We start from the raw sequence: 21202 nt of genomic DNA, 5'->3' as shown, positions 1-21202 counted from the left end.
ATTTCAAAATAAAGCTCATGCTCTCACGATCTTGAAGCCGGGATGGCCCGGCCATGGCGTGACCTAGCAGCGCACTTGACAGAAAGCTGGTGTCCCTCTCACACCCCAGCCACGCAGGGGGAGGTCTCGTCTCTCCATGTTAGCACCCCTGCTTTCCCGCGGTGGCCTCTTCACGCAGCGGCGCTCTCACACCTTCCCTGGCTGCAGTGTCAGAAGAGATGGGTGGGGAAACGGCCAAGTTTCCTAGCGGAACTGATGGTTCTCTTGGTTTGTGATCCTAAGTGGGGTTTCCTTCTGCCAGAGTTTGAGGCTCCTTTGAGTTGGTGTTTGTTTGTTTGACGACCACGGATCCCTTTCACATGCAGACTGGCCACTCCGACGGCTGGAGGCTGTTACACGGAGATGGAATCCGTGGTCCTCCGTGGTCAAGCAAAGCCAAGCCCCTCGCTACGGGCCTTGCTTGGAAGCCAGGGGCTGGCTGCGAGCGTGGTCTCCACCTCACGGTGTCCTCCCCGTCTCCCACGGGGAGCTGGCGAGGTGCCCGTGGATCTGCGGCCGGCACACCCCGGGTAGAGAGGTTTCTTCCGCGCCACTGCCCGCCCCCTTCTCTCTGCACGTCAGCGTTGTGCCTGTCTCACGATCATCGCTGTGGCCCTGCCGAAGGCAGAGAGTGTGGGGATCCTTCCCCACCCGAACGCTGAGCTCTGGGTGTTTGCGTTTGATGTCACCCTTGAGAAAGGCAGAGTTTGGGGCATGTCGTGATTTTCAGTTTGCAGAGGCAGAGCCTGGAGTTGCTTGCACAGGAGGCCCTCCTCCCAGAATGTTCTCCTTTGGGAAATGGCCAGAGATTAGACTAGGCAGCTAGACAAAGGAGACCTGGAAGACTGACTCTAAAAGTGGCCGGTGTGTGTGGCACCCTGTGGACCAGCGCCTGTTTCCAGACAAGTTCTAGGATGGCGGGTCTGTGCCCACAGAGCACGCAGCCTCTTGGCGACCCTGCTGCTCCTGGGTACCCTGCTCCTGCAGTCAAGCAAGGCTGGGGGGTTTTCATTCTGTAAGTAGTACGTTCGAGACTTTAGAAGCACAGATGGTGCATTTCTCACGGTTAGGGAAAGCACGTGTGCAGGGAGCGAAGGGTCACAAGACCAGCAAAGAGATGACAGTGCTCTGAGCTGGAAGTCAGAAGGTGCTTTCAACTGAGACTTCCCAGTTCCTGTGAGAGGTCAAAGGAGGGAGGGGAGCAGGGCGGGGAGGGGTCCACAGAGCAGGACAGGGGAGACTCCTGTCCTCAGGGAAGGACTCTGCAGCGAGAAGGAGAGCATGGGCCCATCAGCACACCCCTGGAGCCCTCTGTCCGTGAGGGGCCACGCCACCGAAATCCCGTCTCCCTCAGGACGTGCCTGGCTTCCAAGTGCTTTTCTCAGAGCGGTCCCGAGGGGAGGCTTGAGTGACAGAGCTGTGTGTGGGTTCTCGTGGTCCCAGAGGCAGATGCTGTCCGTGTGGCCGTCCTGCTGCTGAGGGCCTCCAGATTCAGGGTCAGGACCTGAAGGAGCCTCCCCAGTCCCTGACTCTAGTACTCCGAGACCACCCTTGTTTGCTGCCCGTCCAGATGCCGGCAAACTGGAAACAAACCCAGTTTTCATAAGTTGTGAAGAGAATCTGTTGTTTGAGGCTAGTGCTCGTTTGGTGTCGCCTCCTTGGACACACAGGCCCGTGTGGGGGGTGGGCAGCATCCTCGCTGGCCCTGCAGGGCCTTCTGTTACCAGACCTGTGAGGGCCGTGGACAGGCCTGTCTCCCTGGCCGCAGACTGGCCAGCAGGGCAGGGCGCTCTGCCTTCCATTTACTTTTCCCCGAGTTAGCGAGGCAAGCCTCGCCCGTGGAAGCCAGTCTGGAAAGCAGAGAGTGTTTCCAGGCTCCGTGCATCCCTCTGAGATGGGTCGGTGGAAGCCAAGGCGGCCCTTGTGGGAACGATGCGCTGGTTTCTGTTCATCACATGTCCTTTGTGACCCTGGGGGTCGCCCCCGTGCTCCCGGCCACGTCTTGGGAGTTGGGGGAGCAGTTCGCCGGCGGCCTCCGTGGCGCGTATTTGAGCTGCGCACCGGGCACTCGGGTTCGTGAGCTTAGCTGAGACGGCCTCTTGTCTCTCGCAGAGGACTACCCCAACGGCACGTGGCTGGGCGACGAGAACAACCCCGAGATGCGGGTGCGCTGCGCCATCATCCCGTCCGACATGCTGCACATTAGTACCAACTGCCGCACCGCCGAGAAGATGGCGCTGACGCTGCTGGACTACCTCTTCCACCGGGAGGTGCAGGCCGTGTCCAACCTCTCGGGCCAGGGCAAGCACGGCAAGAAGCAGCTCGACCCCCTCACCATCTACGGCATCCGGTGTAAGTGTGGCCCTCCTCTTGCCCGCCCCCCCCGGTGCCTGGTCGTAGGTTGGGGTCCTACAAGGTGGCGATTCGGGGCTGCGTCCGGACCTGCGCTCAGGGCTGGAGCATCTCCCGTAGTAAGTGCCGCTGGTCCTGCTGTGGGAAAGACACGGGGGGCGCGGCCCTCTCAGACCCTGGCCTCACCGGTCCTCAGGCCGCTCTGGAGGCCGGGGAGGGGCACAGCCACAGCCGACCTCTGCCCTCCGCTGACCGCGGCCTTTCCTGGGCTTCCCTGTGGCACGAGCAGGGTGCTGCCCGCCTCCTCCCTTTCAGACAGGGCTGCCTGTTTGTGGGCCGACCTCCCTGACCGGGGCCAGCAGGTCTCATGGTCCTGGTCCTGATGTCCCCACAGCCTTTTGGCTTTCCTCCTCTTTGCACAGTGCCCCACAGTCAAATCAGTCATCCCTGTATCCTGTTGGTGACATTTCAGGGGTGCAGGTGGCCCACGACCTTCGCAGTAGCACCCGCGTGCCTCTCACCCCTGGGCTTGTCCACTCCACAGAGCCGGTCTGCCTCCGGGAGTGACACGAAGCAGACAGACTCTAACACGAGGGCTGGGTAGCACTGTGTGAGACCCACGTTCAGGAGACCCACTGTGGTTGAATATCAAGGTTAAGTCTGATCTAGCAAAAGGGGGAAAGTGAGTCACCCCGAGGTCACCGTCTCAGAGCAGAGAAGGGCGCTGTCCGTCGGAAAGAGCCTTGTTTTTTTTATTTTTATTTTTATTTTATTTTTATTTATTTATTTGACAGAGAGAGACACAGCAAGAGAGGGAACACAAGCAGGGGGAGTGGGAGAAGGAGAAGCAGGCTTCCCGCTGAGCAGGGAGCCCGATGCGGGACTCGATCCCAGGACCCTGGGACCATGACCTGAGCCGAAGGCAGACGCTTAATGACTGAGCCACCCAGGCGCCCCAAAAAGAGCCTTGTTTGTCACAGGAAACTCTCTGACATTGGTCCGTGAGCCTTCAGTCAGGAACAGAGAGAGAGAGAGGCTGGCTTTTCCCGTAATTATTGTAAACTAGCAGGAATATTTTTTTATGTGGCCACTTACACTGAGTTTTGATTAAAACTGAGGGTTTCCTACTGACTGCAGAGGTTTCTGGCAGTTGCTGAGGCATGAACCCAGCTCCCTGCTCACACTAGAGTGGCTCGTCATCCTGGTGTCCCCATTTCGTGGCCCCGGGCGTTCTGCCGCGCCCATCTGATCTGCCGGGGGGGGGGGGGTCTATCCCAGATGCTGAGGTTCCTCTCGGGTCTCTTCTGAGGGACTGTTCGCGTGAGCAGCTGACAGGAGCCCCTTGGCGGGGACAGCGGTTCAGGGATGAACGTTGTTGTGGGGAGGCCACAGCAGTAGACATGTCTGACTCCGTGGGCCGCCGCGTCTCTTGTGACCGCTCAGCTCTGGAAGCAGCCAGAGACAAGACAGACAGGCCTGGCTGTGTTCCGACAGAACGTGATTTTTAAACGCAGGCGGTGGGCTGCCGCCATCTGCCAGCCCTGCTCTGGAGCGTGAGGCCGGCTGGGACGCGCCGCTCGGGCCTGTGGAGGAGGCACGTGCTGTGCACGCAGCCTGAGAGCACACGGTTGTGTGTTGACAGGACGCCCCGTGCGGGAGGCGTGTGGAGATGAGCGAGAGTCTCCGTGTGCGGTCAGGTGTTTGTGAATGGCCACGGCCCTGACAGCGTGGGCGCGATGGGCTCTGGGGGGCGGGCGCCTCTTCCCGTGGAGAGTTGGGGGCTCCTAGAACCGGAAGCTGGAGGGTGGTTGCCTCTCATTTGGAGACATAGCTCAGAGCATCAGTCCAAGGAGTAGGGGCTCCCTGCGCTTGGGCTGGGACACGGGGTCAGTAGGCAGTGGCTTGGAGAAGGTTCTGGAGAGGGGGTGGGGCAGCCAGGCAGGGCGGTGCTCTGAGCAGAAGCACATGGTGCTGGGGCCGACGTACTGCAGCCCAGGGAGTCCGTGTGGCGGAACAGGCTGCATTGAGCAGACAGCCCAGTCTGTCTCTGTGTGCGGACCGGTCGGCCCACCTGCGAGCCCTCCTCCATCGGGGAAGCGTGAGCTGAGCACCTCTCCTAGTGGCTCAGCAAGGGAGCATCGGTTTCCGCGGGCTCTGCGGGTTCAGGGCGTGGCCCCCGGCCCCGGAGCAGTTGGGGTTGTTGGTGTGCTCACTAGCCATGGCACCCCGTGCACCCGTGCCACCTGGGCCGAAACCCCCGGCAGGTAACGCCCCGCAGGTGCTGCAGCCCCGCTAGGAGGCCTCTGGCCGTGCGCTCCTGTGGGGTGGAAGAGCGCCGGTGTCTGCCCCCACCGAGACCGGTCCCCCCGAGATGCGTGCGTAGCGCCGGCTTTGAAACCGAGCTCTGGGCAGGGAAGATCTTGGGCAGTCTTCAGGGAGACTGAAGGACGGGCGGTGTCTTAGCGGGGCTGTGTTGGGAGACGAAAGTGGGGGTACAGCCCAGGTCTGCACAGTGGAAGCAGGGGATTCTGGACACATGAGCAAGGCCTGGCTGAACAGAAACTCAGAAGGTCAGCATTATCACTGCGCTGTGGAAGACCGTCCGCTTTCTGCGTAGCAGATGACTCATTCACTTGCATGCTCGGCGGAGCTACGAGCTGAACGGCTGTATTTGCATTGCAGCCAAGTGCCGGGGCCCTGTGAGTGTGTTGGTGGGAGACCGGGCCGCCCACGTATTCTCGTGGGGGCCCAGGGACGCCACAAGGGTTCTGGGTGGCGGGCTGTCCGGGGGCTGGTGGAGAGCTGCTCTGGACAACTGCTTTGTGTGAGCAGCCAAACTTGGCCCTGTTTCTTTCCCACGCGGGGCAAGGCCTGTGGGTCCTTGAAGTGGCGGGGTTCCTGAGCCAGAGTGCGCACATTTGCTCTCTCAGGCGCAGTTTGCAAAGAACGAAGACGTATCTTTTAGAAAGGAGATCACGGGAATTGAGAGGGACTGTCCACAGGGAGCGCTCCCCAGGAAGTGGGGCCTGCCCTCCCCGAGCTTCCATCCCTCCAGTCAGGCCGCGGCTGAGAGGGCAGGCGAGCAGTCGCGGCCGCGGGTAGCAGCCGGTGCCCTGGCACGGGCTGTCTGACGGGGGCTCCGAGCTTGCGGCCTACCTGCCCCTTCGCCGTGTGCGCCCTGTGCCCGCAGTCTCCCGGCAAAAGGAGCAGAAGGGTGCTGGGTCGGGGCCCGCTGCGCTGGTGAGAGTCATGCCTGTGGGTGGCGCTCGGCGGCTTTACCGTGGACAGGCTGCTGTGTCCTCGACAGCAGGGGCCGTCAGGACGTGACATTCACAGTAGGTGGCGTCCGGCGTCTCCGTCTGGAAGCAGGGAGCGGCTGTCGGTGGCCCGGGCAGGAGAGCGCAGCCCCCGGTCCGGTCGCACACACCCTTGCCTGCAGCTTCCCCGAAGCCCCGAGTAGCGGGGTCATGGGCCCCGGGGCTCGGTCCTGGGGTGAGGAAGCGCAGGCAGGAGCGGGTTTGAGTCACGACTTAGGAGTGCGCACCGTGGGACTCTGGGCCAGTGCCCTTGCCCCTCGCTCCTACGCGCGGAGTGGCCTCCCAGGGCTGCCGGGTAGCACCTGCGGCCTGCTGCCCGCACCCAGTGGGCGCCTGCTGTGTCGTCTCCCCCACTCCTGTCCCAGTCTCACTGGGGAAAACATTAGCATTTGGAAACATACCGTAGGCTGTGTGTCTAAGAACTGCCTTTTTCATGAGGAAGCAGCGTCTTCTGAGAGGGAGAAGTGGGGCGTAAGCTATTCCACGAGGAGCGCGTTTGCTTTTCCAGGTGTGCGCTTCCTTCCAGCTCCCGAGGAGTGACGGCTTCCCCCAGATTTGGGTAACTTGACCACATAGTTTGTGTGCTCGATGCGTAGGCAGCGCATGACCGTAACTTTACAAATTGGTAACATTTTCCTGAGGGATGTCACCCAAGAATGCAAGCAGTTGATTTTCTCCCCTCGAGTTGAGAATATGGCCGTTGTTCTTGGGTTCATGGTCGCGGGTCCCAGCAGCCTGTGCTTAGAGCTGGACAGGCTGTTAACCCGTGGCAGCTGCTAGGAAGGGGATGAAAGCACCTTCGGTTGGACGGCCCCGGCCCTCGGAAGGCATCTGGGAAGCCCGCAGACGTGGAGGGAGATCCCGTGAGGCCCCGAGCCCTTGGCCCAGACTCGAGTCCTGCTCTCACGGAGGACCGCAGTCAGCCCGTTGTGTGCCCTCAGCCGCCCCGAGAGACGGCGCTGCTCTGTGAGGGCACGGCGGTGACACAGAGGCCGGTCGGCTCTTACCTGTGAGCGCAGGCCCGCGTCCTGGTGCCGCTGTGGGCTGTGGGCTGTGGGCTGCGGGCTGCAGGAACGTCCCGGGCGGCTGCAACAAGCACGGCCCCCGGGGGGGGCTTCCTGCAGCAGGAGCTGGGCCTGTCAGCCCCGGAGGCCGGAAGTCTGCACCCACGGTGTGGGCAGGGCCGCGCTCCCTCCGGAGGGCCGGGGGTGACTCTCTGCCCCTCCCAGCGTCTGCTGGTGCCTGGGAGTCTGTGCCGGCGCCGCTCCCCTCGCTGCCTGTGTTGGCACTCGCCTGTCCCCTCCCTGGGGGATGTTTCTCTTCCGTCCTTATAAGGACACCAGTCATGTTGGATTGAGAGCCCACTGTGCTCCTCGTGTGACCTCATCTTAATCACATCTGCAGAGACCCTGTCTCCAGGGCAGGTCACATTCTGAGGTCCTGGGAAGGACATGCATTTTGGGGGACAGTTCCCAGTGCCTAGGGCCGGGGTCCTTTGGGACTTGCTAATCAAATGTAGTGGTGCCTTACACAGCTTCTCTGGGGGTACCCAGCACGTGGGTTTGGGAACGCTGCGGTGACGGTGTCCATGCGGGGCTGGGAGGCAGGCTGGGAGGCACAGCTGAGAGACGGTTGGTGCCCTTGCTCACAGGTCACCCGGACACAGGGCCGCGGGGAGGCCCTCAGGCTCTTCTCCCTTCGTGCTTCTCCGCTGTCGGGAGCTTCTCCTGCTTGGGGGGTGGGGGCTCCCCGGCTCTGAGGCCAGGACACCAGATACACACAGTGCATGGAGACACTCCGGCTGGTCCCCCTCACTCGGGGGCTGAAGATTCTGCTGTTTTTCTGGGTCAGTCACTATCAAGACTCGGTTTAGGAAATAAATTACTGGCACTCAGTTTTCTGCTTTTCTTTGTCCTTGAACTTGAGATTACGTTAACAGTGATAGTGTTTTTCATTCCTCTGTGTATGATAAGCCCCATGCCACCCACCAAGGACGTGAGATTACCAGCTCTGTTCCTTGTTCCCCCAGTGAGTCTCAGCCCTCCGCGGGGCTCACTGTTGCAGAGCCGGGAGTCTGGTCTTACGGTTCGAACCACTAGTGTCAGGATGGGCGTTCCGGGAAGTGGGAAGGCAGTGAACGGTGATGGAGCTTCGGATCTTTGGCGGGTGGCCAGACAGCTTGCCTGGGACGCAGTGGGAGCAGGCTCGGAGGGGCAGTCTTTTGGGGGGCGGCTGAGGGGCTTGCCTGCTGAACACTGTCCTCCAAGATGGTGAGGGGACAAGTGGCTCGCCTTGCAGATGACCCGAACCCCACGGCTGCCTGAGGACCCCGTGTGCTGGGGCAGCGCCCTGGGAGCGGCCTTCCGGTTGCTGTGTGTCCTGCCTGGGGCAGCCGCGGTGGCAGCTTCGTGGAGGGAGGCCAGGAGAGCAGAGGCACCGGGTCTCCTGCGCGTGCCCGGGCCGGCGGGTGCCGTGCGGGGCAGAGCCGGGAGGGAGGTGCCCTGGGGTCTGTGTGGCCACTTCTACTCTGCTTGGTTGGGTGCCGGGAGGCCTGGATTTCAGGACCGTTTCTCACTCCTAACTGATAATCGGACAGGAACTGAAGCTCGGGGATTGGCATTCTTACTTCATGAGGTTTTCTTGGAAGCATCAGCTAACGTAAGAGAGAAGTGAAAAAACAGTGTGAAAAAAACAGTTAAATTCAAAGTAAGTTTTCTAGCCCTCATTATTAAGGTTTCTCCTCCACCGCCCATTAAGCTGAGGTTGCTCGGTGCTGTTAGAAAAGACGAGTTTTTGGGAAAGTCAGAGGAAGCAGCAGTTTCAGGGGCCTGTAGGATCTCAGGTCCCCAGGCCGCCTCCTTACAAGCTCAGGAGGGCAGAGCTGAGGCCTGGGCGGCCTTCCTCCCGTGCCCCCAAGCCCGCTGGGCTCCTTCCGCGTGGCGGGGTGGGGACGGTGGCTGTGCCGCGGACTCTTCAGGTGTCCTGGCGGCTGGCTGTTGGAAGGAGTATGTAACGTGAGGTTTTAGGAGGATTAGAAGCGGATAACGTGTAACTGTAGGAATGTGTTTTTTCTTCAAAGGCTGTAAGCCACATTTGGACTGGCAAATTGGTTTTTACGCAGTTGAATGTAAATATTAACATTTTTGCTTATTTCTTAGATTTATACACCTGTGTGTGTTGTAGATACTCATTTCTGTTCCTAACAGGTTTTTAAAATTTCAGACCGTGTCATTAATCCCTGGGGGCCTTGGGAAGGTTTCTCCCTGAGTGTGACGGTGTGAGGACAGGGGGACGGGGGAGAATATTCCTCCTCGCTGAAGCGCGTCCCTGGAGGGCCTTCTGAGGCCCGTGGCTGCCGTTTTCCCTCGTCTTGGAGAGCACCACCACGTGACTGCAGCCGGGCGCTGGGCTCCTGTCACCAGAGTTGGTAGCTAGCCCAGAACACTGTGAGTCGGCCCCACACTCAAGGTCACACGGGGCACGTGGCAACCGCTCAGTAATTATTGATTACTGATCTGTGGTTACTTTAGAGAGGACCTGAAAATCAGAAAGCAAAGAATTGGCCACTTCATATGTGTATTTCCTTTTCTGCATGAGGATTACAAAGTGCTGCTGAAATGACCTTGGATTATTTTTCTTTCTGATTCTGTAAATCCTGCTCCCCAGCCCAATTCCTTTTGATCTGGGTTACAGAAATTTTGGTCATTATATTTAGAGTCGGATTGGTCTTAAGCACACGCAAAGCCAAGAAGTGTCTTTCCAAGAGAAAAGAAACTTGAGACTTCTATAGAATTTAGGAAAACAAGCACTCCCTCTGGTGATTATCTCTGCGTGGGGGTCTCGGTGGGAGGAGGTTTTAGGGATCAGGCGTCAATTAAACTCTCAGCGGACAGTGTAAACACGGCCCTTCTAGCAGTCAAAACAGGTTGTTGTTCACCTCCATTTCTTTATTATTAAAATTCTGAATTCCATCCATTCATTTTCCCGTTGATCAGTGAAGTTTCACGAGCCGGCTTGAGAAGAGGTCCCCACGTTGACGAGTGTTTCTTGCCGTGCCGGTGCTCGTGGTCGTGACTTTCTGTTGACTTGGCCCAGAGAAGAGGTGAAGTGTCTAGTGAGGGTCTCTATCTGCCAGCCACTCCTCGGTGACCTCCCTGATCCCCGATTTCCTCGTTGATGGGGGGGGTCTCTGGATGCCGAGCGGCATGTCCTGAGAGGGCTCTGTCGTGGAAGTGGTGAACACACGTGGGCGTCAGTAAGGTGCTCCGCGGCAAGGCTGTGTGCACCTCTGGCCAGCAGCGGAGCGGAGGAGATGCCCTCCCACGGGGTGTGCAGGGCTCTCGGGAATGAAGAATTATGTGCTTTTTGGGAGTTTTCCTCCAGACCGAGTCACAGAAGCCAGCCTCAGACTCGGGCGGTTACGGCAGAATATCATCACGTGAATTGTGACCAGCATTTAGTCCGCTGGTGCTGGGGCATCTGCCGTGTGCCCGGGTGTCGGGGCTCTTGGCACACCAAACAGTAACTATGTCGGTTCTCTGAGATGCTGGAGAGGTGGCTGGCAGTGCAGGTCGGGGGACTCGGGGTCCGATGGGCTGGTTAAGGGCAGGGTCGCTGAGGTCGTGTCTGAGCAAAGGCTTAGGAGAGTGGGGGACAGCTGCAGGCACGGAGGCCCAGGAGGAGGCAAGCTGGGGCTTGGAAACAGGGCTCCGACAGAGTCGTGGGCCCCAGTTCTGTTCTCCGCATTCGGGACATAACGTGCCCCGTGTGCAGTGCGAGCAGAGTTGAGTGTGGGCGTCCTGGAGGCTTGTGGGGGCCCAGCACCCAGATCGTCGCCGTGTGGACCGGTCAGCAGCGTAACAGTTAAGCAAGTGGAAAGAGTTTAGAAGGTCGCAGGTGTGTCTGTATGGGAGGCGCTCAGGCCCGTCCCGTTTCTGTGTTCAGGCGGCTCCCACACAGCCAGGATGCCAGGGGAGGCCTGCGGCTCACGGTCCTTTAATTCGGCTGTGCTTTCAGGTCACCTCTTCTACAAGTTTGGAATCACGGAGTCTGACTGGTATCGAATCAAGCAGAGCATCGACTCCAAGTGTCGGACAGCCTGGCGGCGGAAACAGCGAGGCCAGAGCCTGGCCGTCAAGAGCTTCTCGAGGAGAACACCGTCGTCGTCTTCGTACAGCGCTTCAGGTATGCTTTGTCTGGCGGCCCAGAGTTCACACCGGGGGACTCGGGGGGAGCCGTCCAGAGTGAGCCGGCCGGTGAGAGCGCCGTGACCGGGAGCCCCGTTCTGTGCGTCCCCTGCGGGGTGAGTTACCTCAGGACCGCCGCTGGGGGCCCTCCTCTGCCGCCCTGGGAGTGTTCTGGACGGAGGGCTTGGAGAGCAGGGCCTCGGCGTTGTCCTGATGCTGCTTGCATTTCAAAGCAGGAGGAGGAGCTCGGTCAGGACGGTGGCGGCTGCGGCGGTGAGCAGCTGTGTTGTGTCCTCGAGCCGAGCTCGTTGAGCCGAGTGCTGGGGTTTGTGTGGGGACGGCAGATGGACGGGGGGCCCGTGCGGACTCGCGGTGCTCGTTACTACTGTTGTGAGTGTAGCACGTTAGTTACACTTATCAGCAAGAGAATGGGGACCTTCTAGACTCACCTTTGAGGCATTGTTGGAGGACTGCTTTTTCCCGAGGAAAATGTTCACTAGGAACGACAGTGTGATTTTAGTATTGCTTTCCACCCAGCACATCTGAAAATATCTTAACAAAAACGTTAAAAAAAAAGTCTCCACAGCGGCGCCCTTGGCGACGGCTGCTAGAACCTGAGGCCCTGACTGCGGCTGGGGTCTGGGTCCTAGGGCAGCTCGGTCAGGGCTGCCAGGAACACCTGTTCCGAAGCACGGTGGTGACCGGGTTGCCAGAAATCCTTGTAGGGTTTTGTCTTTGCGAGGCGACCTCAGAAGCAACTTTACTCCGGTCGTTTTGGGAGTAACTTGCCAGTAGTTCCCGAAGATGTTAGGTGGCCACACACGTTGTGCCCCAAAGCCATGCTTCTGTGAGCGGCTGCCCTGAAGAATCTCCTAGTGAGGAATCTAGGCCTTTCTGTTAGGATGAACCGTTCTGTCTCGGGAACTTAGGGAGGTAGCCGCTGGGGGACACGTAGGAGCGGCCACTGCTTGAAGAAGTAGGCTGCCTCTGTGGGTCCTGGGACGGCAGCCGTTGGCACCTGGGCTCATGGAGGTGGCTTCAGGCAGGACGGGCTTTATCATCCTCACCCTGGGGTCCAGGTGGCCGAGCACAGAGCTGGACCCACGGTTGGCTCTCCCTGCGTGTCCCGAATGCACGAGGAGGAATGGCAGAATGGAGCTTTCTCCGTGGACACAGCACGTGCCCATCTCCGGAGCTGCTCACGAGGCCTCGTGGCCCTGGGGAATTGTGTTTAGTTCTGATTCAGATTTAGTACGTCCAGACCTACAAGTCCGTGTTTCCAAGTAGCAAGTGATGCCCTCAAGCTGGACCACACTGGGCTGTGGGAGCGGTTGCGTCTGGTCGGTGGTTGGGTTGTGGGGCCGGCCAACCCTGACCCTGCTTCTCACTCCGATTGCAGACCTGGGTGGTCTTTACCACCCACTCAGGTTTGAGCTCTGTTGTGTGGTTGGTGAATTTATGACGTTTTATGCTTATTTATTAGAAATTGTTCATTTCTCTTCCAGTTATTAGTGTTTCTTTCAACTGAATGACAGTAATTCCGTTTAACGAGAGTTGAGTTTCTTCAGTTGTTTCTTTGTTTACACATATGTCAGTATTTCTTCTAAGATGCTCTGGGTTTGAGTAACTCTCTGGTGCAGTTGTCCTCTTGGGGATGGTGAGTAGCCACCATGTGAGCGCCTGTTCAGTGCCCGTGTGTCCTGGGCAGGCTTGGCATGTGGGGACGTGAGCCCGGGGTCCCAGGACATGCTGTTTGGAATAGACCATGTCCACTGACGCACAACGGGACGCGGTGGCACATCTCGTGGGCCCGCCCGAGTCCCGGCTCCTTCCTCAGGAGCACACCACACCTGTGCCCAGGTGGCAGGGCTGTCCCTGTCCCACAGAGCCTTGCCGCCTCCACCGAGGTCTCTCTGCCCCGGTGTGTGTCTAGGGAGGCCCGAGACTGCGTTTCTGCATTCTACCCCAGTCTCACCCCTGCTCCCCAATCCCAACAGGGCCACTTCCTGCACAGTCCGCTCTCGGCCACAGGCTTCCTGCTGAGCGCTGGAATTGAATTTCTGAGACAAACACAAAACGTGTTTTTTTTCTTTTATCAAACTTTTAAAAAAATACGTGGCTTTTTTTTTTTAATGATTTATTTACTTATTTGAGTGTGAGAGCGTGGGTGGGGGGAGAGAAGATGGAGAGAGAGAACCTTAAGCGGACTCCATGCTGAGTGCAGGGCCTGGTGTGCAGCTCGACCCCTTGACCCTGAGATTGGGACCCTGAGCTCACGACCTGAGCCAAAACCGAGAGTTGGACACTTAACTGACTGCGCCACCCAGGTGCCCCTAAAAAGTCCACGGCTTTGTAAATTTCTGTTGCTGTCATTGTTTCTGATTTTATTGTGCTGCGTACTTGACTAAAATCGGATAAAGCAAAGGAGGTGGTTAGCTAGAGGGCCTCCGGTTTCTGTCCTTGCCCTGAACGCGTACTCCCAGTCTCCCAAGGCAAATCTGAGATGGTGACAGAAATAATCCAGGACAATTCCTGGGTTCTCAGCTCAATTTGGAATGGGTAGTGATTCCAGCTGGGTCTGCCTTGTTTACTTTTGAATTAGCAGACAAAAAAAAAAAGAACTTGCAAATACGTGCTATTAAGGAAATTCTGAGCCCAGGCTCCTCTGTTTAAAGGTGAATTAGTGCTGTCGCTGTGAGCAAAGACTGGATGTTCACAAAGTCAGTTTGTTAAAACATTGGTATTACACTCCCCTCTGGCCACAGCATGTGAACTTCTGCATGTGCTTGAGTGGAACACGGCTGCATGTCCTACCGGGGATGCTGCGCACGCCCTGCAGGCCTCATCAGTGAGCTGAGGGCCTCTCACGGCTGTCTGCGCAGGGCCCAGTCATTTGGACTTCAGAGAACCAGCCCTCTGTGTGCAGCCACCCCTCCTCTGGATGCGGAGACGAGGGGGGCCCTCGGAGCGGCCTGCCTTTCTGATGCGCGCTCTGGCCGCGGGTGCTGCGGTCTGGAACCTTGGCCAGTCTCAGCACTGCCGGCTCCCGAGCGTCCTTGATCACGGACAAGGAACCAGCACGGTGTTCCGCACCGGACTTTGATATCAGCACGGATTATGAGACGTGGATTTAAACTGGTCTTTCCAGGGCGCCTGGGTGGCTCAGTCGTTAAGCGTCTGCCTTCGGCTCAGGTCATGATCCCAGGGTCCTGGGATCGAGCCCCACATCGGGCTCCCTGCTTGGCGGGGAGTCTGCTTCTCCCTCTCCCACTCCCCCTGCTTGTGTTGTGTCTCTCTCTGTCAAATAAATAAATAAAATCTTTTAAAAAAACAAAACAAAACAAAACAAAAAAAAAAACTGGTCTTTCCACTGACTGACTGTAGGGAGCCACGGATTCATTGGTAGATTCAGTAATTTGAATCTCATACCCACATGTCCTGTCTTCTGCGGTTTCTTTAGAGCCTTGGGGACTGCCGTTCTTCCTGTATTTTTGAACCATTTGAGAATGGCAAGATCAGTTGATTTTTATTAGCACTAGAGCAGAAATATTGGGGAACCTATTTGATTATGTAATTCTTACTGACTAGCAGAGTGGACTTTAAATGTTTTGGTCGCATACCCTCTTTAAGAGGTTAGAAAATGTGTATTCTTCTATGCATATTTTTAAGTTGACATTTTAAAATGTTGACAGCTAAAATTTTTCATTATACTTTGAAATAGAAAAAGATGTAACTTCTGACATAATGCAGGTGTTAACATTTTCACATACCATGTTACTTTTTCAAACCTATTCAGTGGAATGTATATTTCATGTCAATTTAATGCCCACCATTAAGCTGTTAAAAAATACACAAAGAGCTTTTGTTGGGTAAGCAGACATTTTACATCTTTCTTCTCCTTCCATCCACTTCTGACTGAATCTCATCCTACTGTGATGTGTGTTTACATTTTCTTACTATGAGTCCACCATAATTGCAGAAAATTGTACACACAAAATCAGAATGTTTTTCGGAGGCCTTAATGTTCTACGTGTTTAAGAAAATTCTTTTTTATTTTTTTTATTTTTTATTGTTATGTTAATCCCCATACATTACATCATTAGTTTTAGATTTAGTAGAAAATTCTATTAAGATATCCTTAGAACTGAAATTAATATGCAACACGTCAACACGGTGTCTATTTTGAATTAAACAAAGGAAGTAAAGTTTTATTGGAAACGTATCTTTAAAGAAGTGGATGGGGATTTTCTTTCTCCCTAGTGAGTTTAATTGTCCATGAACGCGTATTACTTAACAGCTGGTGTAAAGCAGACTATTATCAGCTTTATTCCTATTTTCATTTTTGCTGATAAATCCAGAGCCACTTCATTTAACAAATGGATGAGAATGCGCTGTATCTGAATAGCCAGTCCTCAGGTCCTTCTGTCCGCAGGTCAGAAGTCTCCATTCCCTAGCACTTAGAACTAATGATGCGCACAGAACGCGTGGCTCCTCCGTCCGGGCTTGTCGACTAGAGTCTAGGAAGGAGCGGTTTCCTTCCCTCTCTGTGGGGATGTGGGGCTGGGAGGGAGGGAACCCAGAGGCGGGCACGTGGCTGGTCTGGTCTGCCTCTGGCTGGTTGCTAAGGCCTTCTGTGCTTCCCCGCAGAGACCGTGATGAGCACACCGCCCCCCGCCAGTGAGATGCCGCAGCCCCCGCCACAGGCCCTGCACTACGCCCTGGCCAACGCCCAGCAGGTCCAGATCCACCAGATCGGAGAGGACGGACAGGTCCAAGTAGTATGTACCCTTCTCGTTAGTCCGCCTCCATGAGGGCGGGGGGCGGGGCGGGCTGGGGCAGGGGCATGGCCAGTGGGGAGGGTCCCGCCCAGCGTCCCCTGCGTTTCCGGGTCATGCCGTGGTTGCTTGGGGTCGGCGTGCCATTCTGAAGTGGAAGTAGTCGGGTGCCAGCTTGCATTTCACAAACGCGGGCAGTTCCCGCAGGGCTGTGCCTGTCAGGGACCCCTCGTGGCTCCCCTGTCGTGCTGCCCTGGGGGCCGCTGTCTGCCCTGAGGGTCAGGCCGTTCTGCCGTCCCTGCTTCTGCCTGTCCTCCTTCCTCCTGCGAGGCATTGTAGGTGCCCCGCAGATAATTTCTCAGTCCAGAGGCACTTGCACCCTCCCACCGAGGGAAGAAAAAGCCGTTTCCTTCTGGGGTCAGTAGAGAGCGAGCGGCCTTGGGGAGTGTGTGGCACCTCCTTGGCTGATGCCGTGTGCACTGAGCTCGTTTAGGCCGTTAGCTCAGCAGTCCGCCTTGCACGGCCTGGCCCAGGTAGAAATTCCTCCAGACCCTTCCTGGGCCCTCCGGCCGAGGAGAGTGGGAGGGCAGGAGTGCCGCCAGGGAGCTGCACGTGTTCCGCACGCCCCTGGGCTCCTGTGAGCGTTCTTGTCCCACCCAGCCGCAGTCTCCTGCCAATCTCGGGGCCCCGGTCTGACGTTGCACTCGGGGTGCTGCCTGGGAAAGGCCCGGCTCCCAGAAAGTCGCTGATGAGTGCTTTTTGAGGGCTTTTCTTATCTTCCAGAGGAGGGAAAGCTCTTACGAATGGTGAGTTCTCTGTGTAACTGACAGTCACAAAGGCAGTTACTCTTGTCTTAGTGGTAGGAAAGGCTTTGAAGGAATTCCGGGACAGGTCACTGTGACGCAGTCTGGGCAGAGTAAAGCGAAAGCCGCAGCAAGTTTTGCCCGGGGTTGAGCCGTGTTCACATTTATAGCACTGGTCTGCCTTCCCCCACAGCCCTAAGTGCATTTTAGCGGGGTTCTTGATTGCTGTCGAGCCACCTATTTAATCGTTTTGTGTTTCTTTGATTTAAAACACATTGCCTGACCCACGTTCAGTGTAGACACCCACGTGCAGCCCCTCCCACTGATCACGCACTGCTGCGTGGCCTTCCAGCACCCCCGGACCGCGAGGAGAACGCCTGCTGCTTCCTGGAGGTTTCTGGTCCCTCCAAGTCGATAGTATGGTGAAAAAAAAGTGTTTCCAATTTTCTGGGAAATTTCTGTTTCCCACATTATAAAATTTGCCTGTTTAGTAACATTTGAAGATTTAACAGATTTTTTCTAGGCCCCATTGTCTCTTTAGGAACTATTGCGAAGTGTTCTGTGTTACAAACCAAAAGTTTGATTTCAAGAGGCTATTTAATAGGCTTACAGCATCCACGTGTTCTCTTGTACCACGTAGGATTTAGTTGTCTGAATTGTCAGCGGGTGGTCAAGAGCAGTTCCAGAAAGCGTTTCTTGTTTGCTGTGGCTTTGAGTTTCTTCTGATGCTTCTTGGTGTCTTCTCTTGCTGCGGATCCCACAGGGCCACCTCCACATCGCACAGGTGCCTCAGGGCGAGCAGGTGCAGATCACTCAGGACAGCGAGGTGAGTCCCTCCACGGCCCTGGCCCCCTGCACTCTGCTCGCTGTCAGACGCCGCGGAGGGCCGGGAGTGCCCACGTGACCCGGGCGTCCGGCCGGGACCCCCGACTCCTGTTTGCTTGGGGGTCACTGTGTTGGGGGGGGACCGTGGGGAGAGGCCGCGGGACACGCTGATAGGATGGAGATGCCTTCACCCGGCGGCCAGAGGCTGCGCACGTCCAGCCCTCGTCAGCAGGCCGCGGCCAAAGGGAAGAGGCGCAGAGGTTCTGAGGGGCCGGTGAGGATAAGCTGCTGAATGAGTGCTGGCCGGCCACGTGAGGGGGGGCTCACGCGTGAGAACAGTCAGCTCGCAGGCGGGCGGAGGAAGCTCGTGGAGCGGCAGCAGCACTGGGTGGGGAAGGAGGGCCGACAGTGGGGTTGGAGGAGGTCGTGGGCGCGGTGTTCCCTTGAGGAGTGGGGAGGCTCCCTTTTAGGGGCGCAGAGAAGTGCGAGGCCCAGCCAGCGGTCCCCGACGTCCGTCAGGATCCTTCACTGCGCAGGGCGCATAATTTGCTGGTGACCTCCTGAAGGAAATTCAATGTAGATTTGCTTTCGCTAAAAAATCACCTGAATATTTTTTGGATTTCGTGAATTTGCCTCGTTTTTCAGATTTCATAAGCGCGTCCCTCTTGTCTGTGTAATCCAGCATATGTTTCCATTAGGAATTGAATGCAATGAAGTAGAAGAAATTGCTGATGCCATTAATGATTACTTTGTAATAAGTTACAATATGGGATTGATCTTCTTAACACAGTAAAACTCTACCTCGTTCATTTAAAAATTAAATATTTTGTCAAAATGAAGGTATGTGCAAAGATAGCTTTAGCAGAGCCTACTAGACCTCTAAAACAGTCGTTTTTCCTAAACAAATGAAAACGCATTTCCAGCTGGCAAGAGCCCGATGGGCCTGTGATCTGGTTGATTGTGTTGTGTCCTTTCTGCTTCGTGGTTGGGACGCTGCGCGCTGAGTGTGTAAGGTGTCCCCGTCAGGGTGCGGGGTGATGAGTACATGGGGCCTCTCCGGTGACTTTTGGTTCTTCTCATCAGTCTAAAGTTGTTTCAAAATTAAAGTTGGGGGGAAAATGACATTTTCATTTGGGGTCAGGGTTGGGGGGGTGGGTACAATGTTTTCTTCGGTTTGTTTTTATAAGAAAAAATACTGTCTGTAAACTCAGTTTTTATTTTGTTTTGGGTGTTTTATTGCTACAGGGGCTTGAATTTTTGTAGAACTGATATGAATGGCTTTGCTGGCTATTCACAGATGGCACGGGCTGCTCCTGCCTCTGTCTCATTGTGTCTGGAAGTTGTTCTGGTCCCTGATCTCTCCTTTTTTCACCCATTCTGCAGGGCAATCTGCAGATCCACCACGTGGGCCAGGACGGGCAGGTAAGTGCTCGCGTGCTCTCACTTAATGCTTCCTGGCTGTGTGATCAGCGGAGGAGCGGGGAGCAGGAGGGTGATGCGGCGTCAGCCTTGGGGACATGCCAGCGTTGCCCCTGCTGGCCACCGACGTCCTGAAGGATGTGGACACGTGCACGGTGGGGCTCTGGGCTACGTTTGTTTCTTTGTGGGGTATTACGTTGCTTTTTGCCTTGTAGATGAAACTCCAGTATCTCCTTAGCATTGTTGTCTGTGAATTTACATGAGTGCTGTGGATGGTCATGTTTGTGCAGTAGCTACATATTAGGAGAAGGTGGGTTTTTTTTTTGTGGAGGTTACTGCAAAATGCCAGTCACTGGCATTTTTAAAAACGTCTGACAAAAAGCTTAGCTGAAACAGTCACTGAACACACTGGGTGTGAATTGTCTTTTCAAGGCCGGGTGCTCCAGCTGTGAGGGGTCCTAGGGAGGGGTCTGCTTCCTAAGAGCCAGTGAAATTGCTGGTGACTTTGAGGATTGACGTTTCCAGGCCCTTTCAAAGAGTTTCTGTCAAAGAGATGTTTATAATCTTTGAAAAATTATGAAAGAGTCTGGAGAATCTTCCTTATACAACCTGACCTGTTGCCACAAACACAGAGCTCGTTTACTGTCAAGATAATAATACTTGTTATTCTGGAGCCCAGCCGTCTCCCCGCTTTGAAACGGCCGTGTGCGTCCCCGCGTCATTGGTGGGGGCCTGGCGTCTGCCGTGTGCGGGGCATGGAGACTGTGTGTCCCTGGTCTCAGAAATGAGAGGAGAGTGGCACCCCGGGGGTTGTATCTGGAACCCTCCAAATGCCTTGGGAGAAGTGCAGCAGACCTCAGATTTAAATCACTTGTTTAGATTGGAGTTTCTCCGTTTTCAGTTTCATCTTGAAACATACAAATGAGGTTTTAATCAGAGCCCTGAAGCACTGAAGAGCCAAAGCCACGCCGAGTTAACCAGCAGTCCTCAGTCGTGTCCTCCGAGCCCTGTCTTGGAGAGAAGGTCGTGGGGCCAGGCCCGTGGAGGTCAGTTCTCAGCAGGTCTTTGTTGCGTGTTTCTCTTGGTCGGGCACGAGCTGTCCCGTCTAGGGTAGGAGAGGGCGGGTCATCGTCTGTAGCTGATCTCTGGTTTTGACCACTTAGTGGTTTGTGTTTATCCTCGTTAAAATGTCGCTGAACTTTCTAATTCATGAGAAAAGAAAGTATGTCATGTTGGATATTCTTGTCGTTTCTGTCTCTATTCCTGAGCGGAATTCCACTTGGGATTTTTGGAAGGTAAAACAACCAGGTGTTTATGTTTTGTTAGTACTGTGTGTGACTAGCGACAGCGTGCCCCAAATCAGCCATGAAAGCGGAGAGCCCAGCTCTGTGGCCGAGACGGCGGCACAGCTTTCAACCCCGGAGGGGCTCCTGGAGTGTCGGTCAGAGAACGATGCGAACCGGAGCGCCCTGTGCACACTTAGCCGGTGCCGCGTCCCGCACGTTGGCTGCAGGCCGGGGCCTGTGCTGCGTGAGCAGCCGTGCTCGGCCCGGTGCTCGGCTCTGCCGGCGCCCGGGTCTCCCTCGGCCTCCGTCCCGATTGCCGTCTCTGCTGCAGTGTCTTCATCCTCCGCTTTCTTAGCCTGTAGCTCGTGCTGCTTCCTCACTCTGCCCGACGCTCGCTGTCCGTCCTGTGTGGGGGATGGAGCTCGAAACAGGCGGGGCGACGCTGATGGCGGCTGGAGGCATTTCCGTACCTGCCACCTTTTGCTTTCCTAAAGGAGGCCCGGCTTTCTGACTTCAGTAAACTGTACGTGTTTATGTAAAGCTGCCTTTTTCTGGTCAAACTGTTTAGCTAATCCTTTCTTGTTTTCCCTGTGTGGAAATTCCTTGTTGTTCTATCACTTGGCTGACTCTTGTTCCTATTGAGTTACTCTGCTTGTGACAGCTTCATTTTTTAAGTTAACCGAAAATTTGCAAAACAGAATGATGTTTCGCAAGATACGGAAGACGCCGCTGAACGCGATGTCACCGATGGGCTGAGTGAGAAGCGCAGCTGTGCTGGAGGCAGGGGCGCCGTGGTTCCTTCCCCTGCCCTCACATGCCCCCGGCCCCGGCTCCCTCGGTTCGCCCCGGCCTCCCTCCCCCGGCCTCGCACGCCCACAGGAGGACAGTGCCAGGCACTGCGGCCTCGCTCACACGGGGCCCCACAATCTCACAGCCACTCCCCAGCTTCTGCGCGGTGGGGCCTGGGGTCGGTATGGTGTTTGATTTCCTGAAGACAACCCCAGGAGGCTTGTTCTGGTTTTAGGGAGCAAAGGTACTGAATGGGGAGGACGCTAGTCAGAAGCCCGTGAAGAAACTCATGTGCTGCTCTTCTTTTGGGGTTTACAGACCCCCTGACTGATTAGCGTCCTACTAAATCCTTCCCTGACAGGCTTAACCGTCACTGAGAATGATGATGCAACAGCGCTCCAGACCCATGCA

The 21202-nt window shown here is 56.2% G+C and overlaps 1 protein-coding gene across 7 annotated transcripts in view; it reads left to right on the top strand.

Moving 5' to 3' along the window:
• Positions 1-21202, top strand: part of BANP (BTG3 associated nuclear protein) — a 110400-nt gene that overhangs the window by 64228 nt on the left and 24970 nt on the right. For 3 of the 7 annotated variants that reach the window (XM_032389784.1, XM_032389787.1, XM_032389783.1), the window contains 5 exons: positions 2152-2391; positions 10725-10892; positions 15542-15672; positions 17227-17298; positions 18681-18719. In XM_032389784.1, the coding sequence (XP_032245675.1) occupies positions 2152-2391; positions 10725-10892; positions 15542-15672; positions 17227-17298; positions 18681-18719 (650 nt within the window). The other 4 variants (XM_032389788.1, XM_032389785.1, XM_032389789.1 and 1 more) reach the window with 3 other exon arrangements.

Source organism: Phoca vitulina, unplaced genomic scaffold, assembly GCF_004348235.1.
Source record: "Phoca vitulina isolate PV1807 unplaced genomic scaffold, GSC_HSeal_1.0 scaffold56, whole genome shotgun sequence".
Classification (NCBI taxonomy): Eukaryota; Metazoa; Chordata; class Mammalia; order Carnivora; family Phocidae; genus Phoca; species Phoca vitulina.
Note: the sequence above shows the minus strand (reverse complement) of the source record. Positions and strands in the feature narration are given on the sequence as shown.